Raw genomic sequence first — 12,765 nt, forward strand, 5'->3', positions numbered from 1 at the left:
CACTGTTGTTTAACATAGTGCTGGAAGTCCTAGCATCAGCAGTCACACAACAAAAGGAAATAAAAGGCATCAGAATTGGCAAAGAAGAAGTCAAACTTTCACTTTTCATAGATGACATGATACTCTACGTGGAAAACCTGGCAGACTCCACCAGAAGCCTTCTAGAACTGATCAATGAATTCAGTAGAGTTGCAGGGTACAAAATCCATGTACAGAAATCGGTTGCATTCCTATACACCAAAAATGAAGCAGTCGAAAGAGAAATCAAGAAACTGATCCTGTTCACGATTGCATGAAAAACCATAAAATACCTAGGAGTAAACCCAACCAAGGATGTAAAAGACCTATATGACGAAAACTATAGAAAACTTATGAAAGAGATCGAAGAAGACACCAGGAAATGGAAAAACATTCCCTGTTCATGGATCAGAAGAATAAACATTGTGAAAATGTCATTACTACCCAAAGCAATCTACACATTCAATGCAATCCCCATCAAAATTGCACCAACATTCTTCTCAAAGCTAGAACAAACTATCCTCAAATTCATATGGAACCACATGACTCCAAATAGCCAAAGTCATATTGAAGAAGAAAACCAACATGGGAGGCATCACAATCCCAGACTGTGGCCTCTACTACAAATCTGTCATCATCAAGACAGTATGGTATTGGCACAAAAACAGACACATAGACCAATGGAATAGAATAGAGAACCCAGAACTGGGCCCACAAATGTACGGCCAATTAATTTTTGACAAAGCAGGAAAGAATATCCGATGGAAAAAAGACTGCTCTTTAGTAGGTGGTGCTGGGAGAACTGGACAGCAACATGCAGAAGAATGAAACTAGACCACTTTCTTACACCATACACAAAAATTAACTCAAAATGGCTGAAGGACCCGATGTGAGACAGGAAACCCTCAAAACCCTGAAGGAGAAAGTAGGAAAAAACCTCCTTGATCTCAACCACAGCAATTTCCTACTCGACACTTCCCCAAAGGCAAGGGAAATGAAAGCAAAAATGGACTCTTGGGACCTCATCAAGATAAAAAACTTCTGTACTGCAAAGAATACAATCAAGAAAACGAATGGGCAACCGACAGAATGGGAAAAGATAGTTGCAAATGACATATCAGATAAAGGGCTAGTATCCAAAATCTACAAGGAACTCACCAAACTCCACACCCAAAAAACAAATAACCCAGTGAAGAAATGGACAGAAGACATCAACAGATACTTCTCCAAAGAGGACATCCAGATGGCCTACAGGCACATGAAATGATGCTCAGCATCACTCATCAGGGAAATACAAATCAAAACCACACTGAGATACCACCTCACACCAGTCAGAGTGCCTAAAATCAACAAATCAAGAGACTATAGATGCTGGCGAGGGTGTGGAGAGACGGGCACCCTCCTAAACTTGTTGGTGGGAATGTAAACTGGTGCAGCCCCTCTGGAAAGCAGTGTAGAGGTTCCTCTAAACACTATTCATACAACTCCCCTATGATCCAGCAACAGCACTGCTAGGGATTTATCCAAGCAATACAGACGTGGTGACACATAGGGGCACATGTAGCCCAATTTTCATTGAAGCACTGTCAACAATAGCCTAATCATGGAATGAGCCTAATGTCCATCACCTGATGAATGGATCAAGAAGATGTGGTATATGTAGCATTTAGGGGTGAGGAGCCAAGATGGCAGAGAGGAAGGGAGCTCTGTAAACTGTGTCTGCCCCATCTATCGAATTAATAGGACATTACTCTCATCTGCAAGAGTTGAAGGAGAAAATACAGACTCCAGAAAGAAGACAACCTCAAGATGCCTGAGGCTGCCCCAAGAAACAAGCCCAAGTGCACATGACGGCCAGTCCCAAGTATCACTGAGTAGGGAAATAAAATATTCAAAGGCACAACAAGAGAAACTGAGAGACACCATTAAAAGAATATTTCCTGAAACAAGAGGCCCTGGACAGTCAATAAGCTTCCTTTAATAGATCAATATCAACAGGTGCACAGTGCACAACGAGCTTTTTAAAACTGACAAGGGACAGAAAACTAGCCAAAATGACAGTAAGAAGGAATTCTCCCCAGAAGAACCTCCAGGAAGAAGTCCCAGCCACAGAACTGCTCATAGCAGAGCTAGACAACATACCAGATCAAGAATTTAAAAACCTGTCATAAAACTAACCACTGGGGTTGAAGAAAGCATCATAGAAGCAACGGAGACAATGACTAGGCACTTCAAAAATAGGTGTGATGAGTTTAAAACGGCTATCGATGAGGTCAATAATAAAATGGAGGCAGCCACCTCAAGAACTGACTAGAGAGAAAAATAGGTGAATTAGAAGATATAGCAAAAGCAGAAGCTGCAAAAAAGAGAGAGAAATTGATCCAGGAGCAGGAAAGGAGAATTCAAGACCTGAGTGATAGAATCAAATGGAACAACATCCGTATCATAGGAATGCCGGAAGAAGAAGACAGAGAGAAAGGTCCTGAAGGGATACTAGACCAAATTATAACTGAGTATTTCCCAAATCTGGGGAAAGAAATAGACATTCAAATTCAAGAGGCACAAAGAATCCCCTCAAGACGTAGTTTCAATCGACCTTCGGCACGACATATCATAGTAAAACTGGCAAAATATAAAGATAAGGAGAGAATTCTGAAAGCAGCTAGGGATAAAAGGGCCCTCACGTACAAAGGAAAACCTATCAGAGTGGTTACAGACCTATCTAATGAAACTTGGCAGGCCACAAAGGAATGGCAGGAAAACTTCAATGTGATGAACAGAAAAAGCATGCAGCCAAGAATCCTTTATCTAGCAAGCCTGTCATTCAAAATAGAAGGAGAGATAAAGATGTTCCCAAATAAACAAAACTTGAGAGAATTCATGACCACCAAACCAGCCCTAAAAGAAATCCTAAGAGGGACTCTATGAGGGAAATGTTGCAAAGAATACAAGGTGCCAGAGACACCACTATAAAGAAGATGTGTTTTATATATATATATTATATATACACACAATGGAGTATTACATGGCAATGAGAAAGAACAAAATCTGGCCATTTGTAGCAAAGTGGATGTACCTCTAGGGTGTCATACTAAGCGAAATAAGTTGGGCGGAGAAGGACAGATACCATATGTTTGCACTCATAGGTCTAACAGAGAAACTTAATGGAGGACCATGGGGAGAGGAAGGGGGAAAGAGTTGGGGAGAGAGAGGTGAGCAAAACATGAGAGACTATTGAATACTGAAAACGAACCAAGGGTTGAAGGGGGAGGAGGAGGGGGAAGTAATGGAGGACACATGGGGAAGAGCACTGGGTGTTATATGGAAACCAATTTGACAATAAACTATTAAAAAAATAAACAATAATGCATTCTGGGTAGAAAAAATTTCTCCCCTGCCAACTTCATGTTTTATTGAGATATAACTGATACATACTGTGTAAGTATACAACATAATGATTTGATATACTGACAGATGATTACCACAAAAAGTTAACTTCCATCACCTCAGATAGTTATAATTTTTTCTTTGTAGTGAAAACCTCTGAGATCTACTCTCAGTAACTTTCAAATAAACAATACAATATTGTTAACTATAGTCACCACGCTATATGTAACATCCCTGGAATTGTAAGTCTGCACCTTTTGACCACGTTCACCCATTCCCCCAAACCCCTCCCAAACCCCAGAAAGGTATATTAAGACACAGCATGCATAAGCATCAGGGGAAATTTTTTTGATAATCTCAACTTAAGGTTAAGAATGTTATTCAAAACATGAAAAAAAGCTATAAAAGTGAACATATTTTCTCTACACATAACTAAAACGGTCAAGTCCCCCTAATTAGAACTCCTAAAAAATTAGTAATACAGAAAATCAGTAATACAAACTACCTAATAACAGACTACCTGCTAACAAAAAAACATTAATGTTTGGAACAGGGTCCTCACAAAAGATATCTAAATTGCCAATAAACATAAGGTTATCAATCTCCTTAGTAGTCAAGAAAATGGAAATCAAAACCATAATGACATACTACTGTATTATACTTCCATCTGATTGGCAAAAATTCAAGTCTGACAAGATTAAGTGTGGATAAGAATGCAGAGCAATGAGACCTCTAATACTGCTGTAGAAATACAATGTGAAACAGCTACTTAAATATTTGGTCCCATCTATTAAAGACATACAGGTTCTACAATTCAGCAATTCTACTTCTAGACAAGATGTGCCCTACAGAAACTAATGTACAGAAGTATCAGAACACAGGGATAATGTCACAACAGTTGAGTTTGTGACAGCCCCAAACTATCAACATCAGAATACATTTATACCTTCATTCTGATTATTGATAATATCCACTCTTTCCAGTAAAGAGAAAAGACTTTTAAAAAGGGGGAGAAAATCCTATTCACAAGCCACATACCACATACCACACTCATCTAGTAAAAACTTAAATGACAAAACAAAATGCATTATGGGACAGCGTGTTTACTGTTGGGAGAGGCATCACAGAATTATTCTAATTGTTTGCCTATCTATAATTTCCACTCAATTGTAGTTCTAGTCCCTAAAGCCAGGGTGCTCCACTCTAACTGGACTTCAGAATCACTCAGGGAAAAATTTTTAAATAGTGAGCTATTTATTTTTTTAAACTCTATGCTCAGAGTACTGTTACCTCCTATTACGTATACATGCTGCTTTGGACTTCTTGCACGTAAGTACATTATAAGGTTCCCTATAAAACCAATTTATGTAGATGCCTTTTCCTTTTCTTCATGATTTGTATCCTTAATCAAAATTTCAAGCTGCTTGCAAGTCTGTGAGTTACATCTTTACCTGACAACAGAATCACACTATGTTTGTAGCAGTTATCTAAAGTATAAGCTATTATCAGCACCTCACAACATTGTTTTTCTTTTATTGTAGGAGTCAGCAAACTTTTTTCATGAACAGTCAGGAAGTATTTTAGATTTTACAAGCCAGGGAGTCTTAGATATTTTCTCTACACATTACTATAATGGTATCCATTGCAACCATTGAACAATGTTTTTGAATACAAAAACAGCCACAGATAATGTATAAATGGAGAGGCATCCCAAGAACTATTTTCCTAAAATCAGGTAGCCAATAGGCTGTAGTTTACAGACTCCTACTTTGTATTAAGAATGATAAGCAAATGCTTAACCTCAGATTGGTTATAAGAATCAACATATCCATTATATTTAACGTATAAAGCATTATCTACCCAATATATATTATATCCGTGTGGCTGCTATGAAACAGGATCACATATATAAATGTACACACACAACTACCAGGCTCATTCTAGAATCTCCAGTGCTCAACAGAATTGTACTTCTAAGAATTCATTCTACAAAAAAAGCAAAGCACAAAATATGCAATACAAGATTGTTTACTTAAACACTGTAAGAAGTAGAAACAGTTTAAGAGGCTTTTTAAAAAGTAAATTAGTGAATTAATGATGGAAATAGTGATTAAGTAATTTGGCATTTTGGGTGACATTTTACATTTTGAATTCTCTTCATTAAGCTTGCTAAAATCTGTAAACTTAAAATTACTATGAAGGAAAATTTCAGCTAGTCTTACAAGTACTGCAGATAGCTGATCAGGCTGATATTCACTGCTACTACATCAACATAGATCCTCTGTGAGGCAAGCAAGGATTTCTATAATACTCAGTTATTTCAAGATGCTTTCAAATAATATCTCAACCTTAAAGCAGTGATAGACATTCAAGGGCCATTCTTTTTATCTTTCATAGATTCCATCTTTTTTACTAAGGAACATGTGCATAATACCTAAGAATTACATTCCCTGATTACTTCAATAATTAAATGGTATCAGTGTACAGAATCTTACCCTAAGATAATATTCACACGAAGTTCTTTTTTGGTTCTTGAGATAGTCTTCAGTGCAGTAATTTCTGCATCAAACCAAAATCCTCTGTTACCAGGATTTTCAACACAGTAATTAACCATTACCACATCACCAACACTTAGTTCATTCCATTTCAAATTAGTTCTAGCTCGTGGTCGAAGATCCTTGACATTTATTTCTACAGTACCACTTTCTGGATATCTGAGGAGAGAAAAAGAGAAGAAGCATTTAAAGAATGCTGCTTATGATTACTACCAAAGACTAAAACTATATGTAACATATATAAAATAGAATCATTCTTAATTTAACATAAATGACATTTTTTCATGATTTTAATTGCCAGAATAAAGTTCTTCCTAAAATTTTAGTAAGGCATTCTTTGCTAGTTTGAGGGGTTTGGGTAGGGGAAGGTAAAAAAATACAAGTTCTTCTTGCTGCATTTTCTTTTTTTTAACATTTATTTTGAGAGAGAGAGAGAGAGAGAGAGAGAAAGAAAGAGAGAGACAGAGAGAGAGCATGAGCAGGAAAGGGGCAGAGAGAGAGAGGGAGATACAGAATCCGAAGCAGACTCCAGGCTCTGAGCTGTCAGCACAGAGCCTGATGGGGGGTTTGAACCCGTGAGTGATCATGACCTGAGCCGAAGTCGGGACGCTCAACCGACTGATCCACCCAGGCACCCCTCCATTTTCTTAATCTAAGCTTAATTACTTTAATAGTGGACACCTGGATGGCTCAGTTAAGCATTTGATTCAGGTTATAATCTCACAGCTCATGAGTTTAAGCCCTGCATCAGGCTGTGTGCTGAGAACTCAGAACTTGGAGCCTATTTTAGATTCTGTGTCTCCCTCTCTCTCTGCCTCCTCCCCACCACCATGCTCTGTGTGTCTTTCTCTCTCTCAAAAATAAATATTTTTTTAAAGTTACTTTAACTGGACTAAATGTTGACCTCTTCCTGAACTTGAAATCAGTTCGAGACCTGCCATTTGCTTTACACATATAAGAATATGAACTTAGTACGTTCCAATAGCTTCCATTTTTCCAAGAGGAGAGAGGTAAAAATCTAGTTCTTTCATGTAGCCATGTTCTAGTAATGGCAAAAAACAAACCAACAAAAAAAAACCTTGTACCAGAAAGTGAAACTGTGTGAAATAATTCTAGCAGAATCTTGATTTTGTGCTTCTAATGGTAAGCTCTGACCCAGGAAGGAGAAGATATTTGATACTGGATCAAACATAAGTGTTGGAACTCATTCTATGTCCAAATTCCATGAAGGAACCCATACACTCTGTCCACTTAGTATTTGACGGTCTAAATGTCCCCACCACTTCTCTTCTAAGTAATGGATTTCCTTCAACTTATAGAAAAAGGTTTTAAGTCCTTTATCTTCCTGGTGTCTGCGCTGGCTGGGTTAAATTCGCATTTTAGCTTCCTGCTATTGGGACTCTTTGGGAAAATTCTGTACCCTTACTAAAATTCTGTCATATATAAAATGTAGCTTAATGATAAGTAACTGTATGTCATGTGATTGTTTTGAGAACCAAAATGAGAAGACTTGTAAAGTGCTTAACATAATAGGTTAAGGGAATGTCAGTTAAGATATTGTCATCCCACAGAAATAATCCTAAAGAAAGAAACTGATGATTACAAAATCAGGTCTACAGTTCTGCTCTTCTCCCATTTCAACCCCATTTTTTAATGGTCAAATCTTGGGGCACCTGGGTGGCTCAGTCAGTTAAGTGTCGGGCTCTGGCTCAGGTCATGATCTCACTATTTGTGAGCTGGAGCCCCGCATCAGGCTCCGTGCAGCCGGCTCAGAGCTTGGAGCCTGCTTCAGATTCGCTGTCTCCTCCTCTCTCTCCCCTCCCCTGTTCAAGCTCTGCCTCTCTCTCAAAAATAAACATTAAAAAAAATTTTAATGGTCAAATCTAAATTTAGATGTCGCTTACACTTGGGGTTTATACACTCATGTTGTTTCACAATGATTCTGTCACAAAAACAACCAATCTGTAAAATGAAGTTAAACTAGATTTTTTTAGGACTTTTCTAATTTTTAAGTTTGTGAACTTGTTTCCTGCTTCAATATTCTCAAGACCATACAGAATAGAAAACTATTCTTTCAGAGGCCATTCCTTTCTCAGCTGTATTGTGAAAATTATATTTTGTCATCATGACATTATCATGTATTTCTGTATGTTTTATACAAAGAAAACATTTCAAAGTCAAAAAATTTCTCCACTTAAGTTTATCAAAAATAGGTACCAAGAAAGGAAATATTTTAAGGTAGAAAACTTGACCAAAGTTTCAAATTTATATGTAAAATCATGTTTATCAGAAGGCAAAATAAATCATCCCATACATCAGAGCAAGGGAATATAAGCTATGTTTGCCATGGAAATAAATTTGCACAATTTCATAATAGAATTATATGTACATATACTATGTATATACTAGTCTACAGAAGGTGAGTTATGAGAAGTAAGTATACATCTTCTAATTCCAGGCACAAAGAGATGCTAAGTCAATGCTATGTATGAACACAAACATGAAAGGGGCATATGAAACTACTCTTACCAAAATCAAGAGCATGCCAAACACTCAAATATTATTACTCTTTACCTGGGCATCTTAATCTACAGACATCTTAACACACACAGAATGAGAACACATAAACTCTACTATAATCCCATTTTCTTCAGATTCATATATCCAACTACATTTCTTTTTTCTTTTGACATCTTATTTATTTTTGAGAGAGACGGAGCGTGAATAGGAGAGAGGCAGAGAGAGAAAGTGACACAGAATCCAAGGCAGGCTCCAGGCTCCGAGCTAGCAGTCAGCACAGAGACCAATGCAGGGCTCAAACCCATGAACTGTGAGATTATGACCTGAGCCAAAGTCAGATACTCACCAACTGAGCCACCCAGGTGCCCCAATCCAACTGCATTTCTAACAGATGTCTTGGAAGCAGTTCAAATTCAAGGCATCCAAGTTCTCCTATCCCATAATCTGATGTTTGGTATTCTCCAGAGCAAATTACTCATATTCCCAGAAACTCAGGAATTATCCCCGATTCCTCTTAATAATGCCACTATTCAGTTAATAAGTCCTCCTTATGCTACACCTTTGACGCTACTTTAATGTAATTGTACCTTAGTGAAGACCTGCATTTCTCTAAGACTACTGATAACACAGCTATCTTTAAAAAAAATTTTTTTTAATGGTTTTTATTTTTGAGAGACAGAGACAGCACAAGCAGGGGAGGGTCAGAGAGAGAGGGAGACACAGAATCCGAAGCAGGCTCCAGGCTCTGAGCTAGCTGTCAGCACAAAGCCCAATGCAGGGCTCGAACCCACGAACCATGAGATCATGACCTGAGCTGAAGTCAGAAGCTGGACCCTTAACCGACTGAGCCACCCAGGTGCCCAACATAGCTATCTTTATGATCATAACTCAAAATATTTTGTGAAGTTTGGGAATGGTCTGTTCATAGGTTGAGGGAAAACAAATACTCTCAAACATTGCTGACGGGAATACAAAGTAGTATTGTCCCCTTGTAGAGATAAATTTAGCAATAACCAGCAAAATTGCCTATGTTTACCTTTTGATCCAGGAATTCTACTTCTAGGAATCATCCCAAACATAAACAACAAAAATCTCTGTGAAAGGACACAGTCATGGGAGGCCTGGGTGGTTCAGTCGGTTGACTGTCTAACTTTGGGTCATGTCATGATCTCATGTTTTGAGTTTGAGCCCCGCATTAGGCTTGCTGCTGTCAGTGCAGAGCCCGCTCTGGATCCTCTGTCCCCTCTATCTCTGCCCCTCCCCCATTCACACTCTCTCAAAACAAACTAAAAAGAAAAAAGGACACATACACAAGGTTATTTATATATGTACTATCCATAATAGCAGGACTAGAAACAATCAAATGTCCACAGTAGAAAACCACTTGAAAATAACATGGTACAACTACATAATGGAATATTATATTCCTACAAAAAGGAACAGAATTGGCTATAGTGAAGTAATATATAGAGAGAGCTATATAGTAACTTATAAAAAAAGGAAGATGCAGTGTGCTACTTTATACCTAATAAGTGTGTGTAGAAATACAAACATAAAAATACACTTGTATACATATACAAATAGATGTGAGTGTATATATGTATACATGTTTCTATTTTCAAACGGAAGGATAAACCAAAACTAATAAACACAGTTACTATAAAAAGAGGTAAGAAATAGAAGAAACCAGAATGGATACTTCTAATCATATTATCTTGTTCTGAAGATTTATCTGTAGACCATGTAATGTCTGTCACAAGTACAAAAGCAAAATATAAAAAAAGGCAAGAAATTCCTTAAAATTAAAAGTATGGTGGCTTATATAGGGAGGAACCATTACAACTGACTTTAAAAACACTAAATTAACAGTACACATCTCATATATGGTTGTTTCCTAAGGACAAATAGTGAAAAAAAAAAAAAAAAGGCACCAACTTTCCAGTAATCATATTGTTTGCATGATAACTACTGCCTATTCTGAAACTATAATGAATAGGATAAAGCAAATCAATGGTGTTGTTAGGAACCAGGCTTTTCAAGAGAAAAAATAATAAATTGAAAATTAAAGAGATTAAATTATAACCCTTAAATTTAACTGGAAATAATATCAATATAACCCTATGGTATATTTGGTATTTCCTACATGTGTCCAAACAGAAGACCTAAAAAACATGATTAAACAAGTATGGAGCAGCCCAGACTATGCATTCTCAATAGAATCTTTAAAAAGAACTAGGACTCCTTGAAGAAATGGCTGAATCCAGGCCTGTGCAGGAAACAGAAGAGCTTGGGACTCCTGCCGTACCTAACTGCAAAAAGCCCTCAAGAACTGTTATGTGAAATTCAACCCAACGAAGCCTCCCCAGGCCAGAGCTGGGACAATTTGGGCACCAAGAGCTTTAAAACACATGTTGACATCTATTTCCTAATGATACTTAAAAGTAAAAATCTTGTTGACCAACCTCGAGGATGATAAAAAACTTACTCTTAACACTCAAAAAGTTCAGGAATCAATAGTTTATCCTTTTATATATGAACTACTGCTTGTTAAAGGAAGTTCTTTATGGAAGAATTATAGCTAGTAAATGAGGGAAAAATAGAAATAGGTGTCATCCTTTTTGCAAGACAACAAAATATGGATATAGGTAAAGACTAATGGCTCCAGAACCATTCACAGCTAATACCAAATTTCACAATAAATGGATCAGGATGACAACACCGAAATCTTAACATTAAAAAAAGAGAAAGAAACAGGTATTAAGTGCCTCCCCATATCTTACAAAAGGTAAGTAAACATCATCTCTCAACTAGTCTCATCAAATCAGGAATCTGAATCCAATCAAACCTCTAAGATAGAAGTATAAGCTTTCAGGAAACTAACATTAATAGAAGAAAAGTTAAAAACCACTACAGGGATGTAATCAGGAAAGCCTAGACTTTGAAAACTGAATAAACTGTTACTTGCCTTGTACAAATAAATTAGCAAGGGAGAAAAATGGTGAAATCTGTAGGTTGAGACTTAACCTACTAATTAAATGCAATGGGTAGATCTTGGTTTTGATACTTATTTGGACAACATAAATATTTTTTTTGAAAAGACCAGACGATTGACTGGTCATTTGATATTGATGAATCATTACAAATTGCATGTGGGATTTGTTGGCTTGTTAGGGTCCCCAAGACTATCTCCAGGTTCAGTGATTTACTAGGGAAACTCACAGGGCTCTTTTTCACAGGACAGCATAAGGTTGTTTCCACGTCTATGATTTACTGCAGTGGAAGGATACAAAGCAAAATTAGCAAAGGAAAAAAGGCACATGTAGTGAAATCAGAGGAAATCAAGTATAAGCTCAGAATCCTCTTCCAGTGGAGTCACACAAAATGTGCTTAATTCCTCCAGCAACAAATTCTGACAATACATGTGAAATATTATCTACCAGGGATATGCAGTAAAGAATACTCAAGATTTTTATTAGGGGCTGTTCACATAAGCACTCAATTTCTAGCACATACCAAAATTCCAGACTCCCAGAAGCAGGTGTTTAGCATAAACCATACTGTTTGCAGGTTAGACACAGTGAGTTTAAGTCAGGAAATAGTGAGAATCCTCCCGAAAGCTAATTTCTCAAACACCAGCCAAAGGTTCACTACACAAACAGACCTTTTAAAGGAAAACAGCCTGAGACTGATGTTAGTTCTTTTCTTAAACACTTTAAAAATAATCCTGTTGTTTTGCCAGTTGAATGCCTAAGATGTTAAGATGAAGGTGAACCTTTAAATGATATGGAGAAAGAGTTGGACTAGATAGGAAAAGCCCTTAGACCATGTTGATCCATCACTTTGAAAGAAGAAAGAAGAGTTGGGCAAAAAAAGCATTAGCATGTGCTACAACTCTGACAAAGTCTTGACCAGTCAAATGGTGAGCCCTGTACAGAAAATGACCACATAGTCCCATAGTGAGCAGAAACTGCCAGGCCACACTTACTAACTGGTTGGAGGATGCCAGGAGAGTGTGGTCTTGGCTCAAACACAGAGGCAGACTATCTAAAGTGCTGCTGCTAAAAGTTATCAGATAACTGCACTCATTCCTTACAGCTGGTTGGGTTCCCCCCTCCGTCTCCCCCCCCCCCGTTTTTTCTGAAGTAGGCAGTGCACCCACCACAGCTACAAGGCCATCTATAAGTCATTTACTGGCTGAGATGAGGTAAGGTTTGGGGTTTGCTTCAAAATAATCCAGTGGTGCTTGAGGATCCTGGTTTAGATTAAAGATTGGCTAGGAGTGGGT

The 12,765-nt window shown here is 37.6% G+C and overlaps 1 protein-coding gene across 1 annotated transcript in view; it reads right to left on the reverse strand.

Annotated features, from left to right (window-relative positions):
* The window catches only part of UHRF2 (ubiquitin like with PHD and ring finger domains 2), a 90,003-nt gene that overhangs the window by 49,179 nt on the left and 28,059 nt on the right, over window positions 1-12,765 (reverse strand). The window contains exon 4 of the mRNA XM_029919354.1: window positions 5,901-6,119. Coding sequence (XP_029775214.1) covers window positions 5,901-6,119 — 219 coding nt within the window. The remainder of the gene's footprint in view (window positions 1-5,900; window positions 6,120-12,765) is intronic.

The sequence above is a fragment of the Suricata suricatta genome, chromosome 13 (assembly GCF_006229205.1).
Source record: "Suricata suricatta isolate VVHF042 chromosome 13, meerkat_22Aug2017_6uvM2_HiC, whole genome shotgun sequence".
NCBI classification, from domain to species: Eukaryota; Metazoa; Chordata; class Mammalia; order Carnivora; family Herpestidae; genus Suricata; species Suricata suricatta.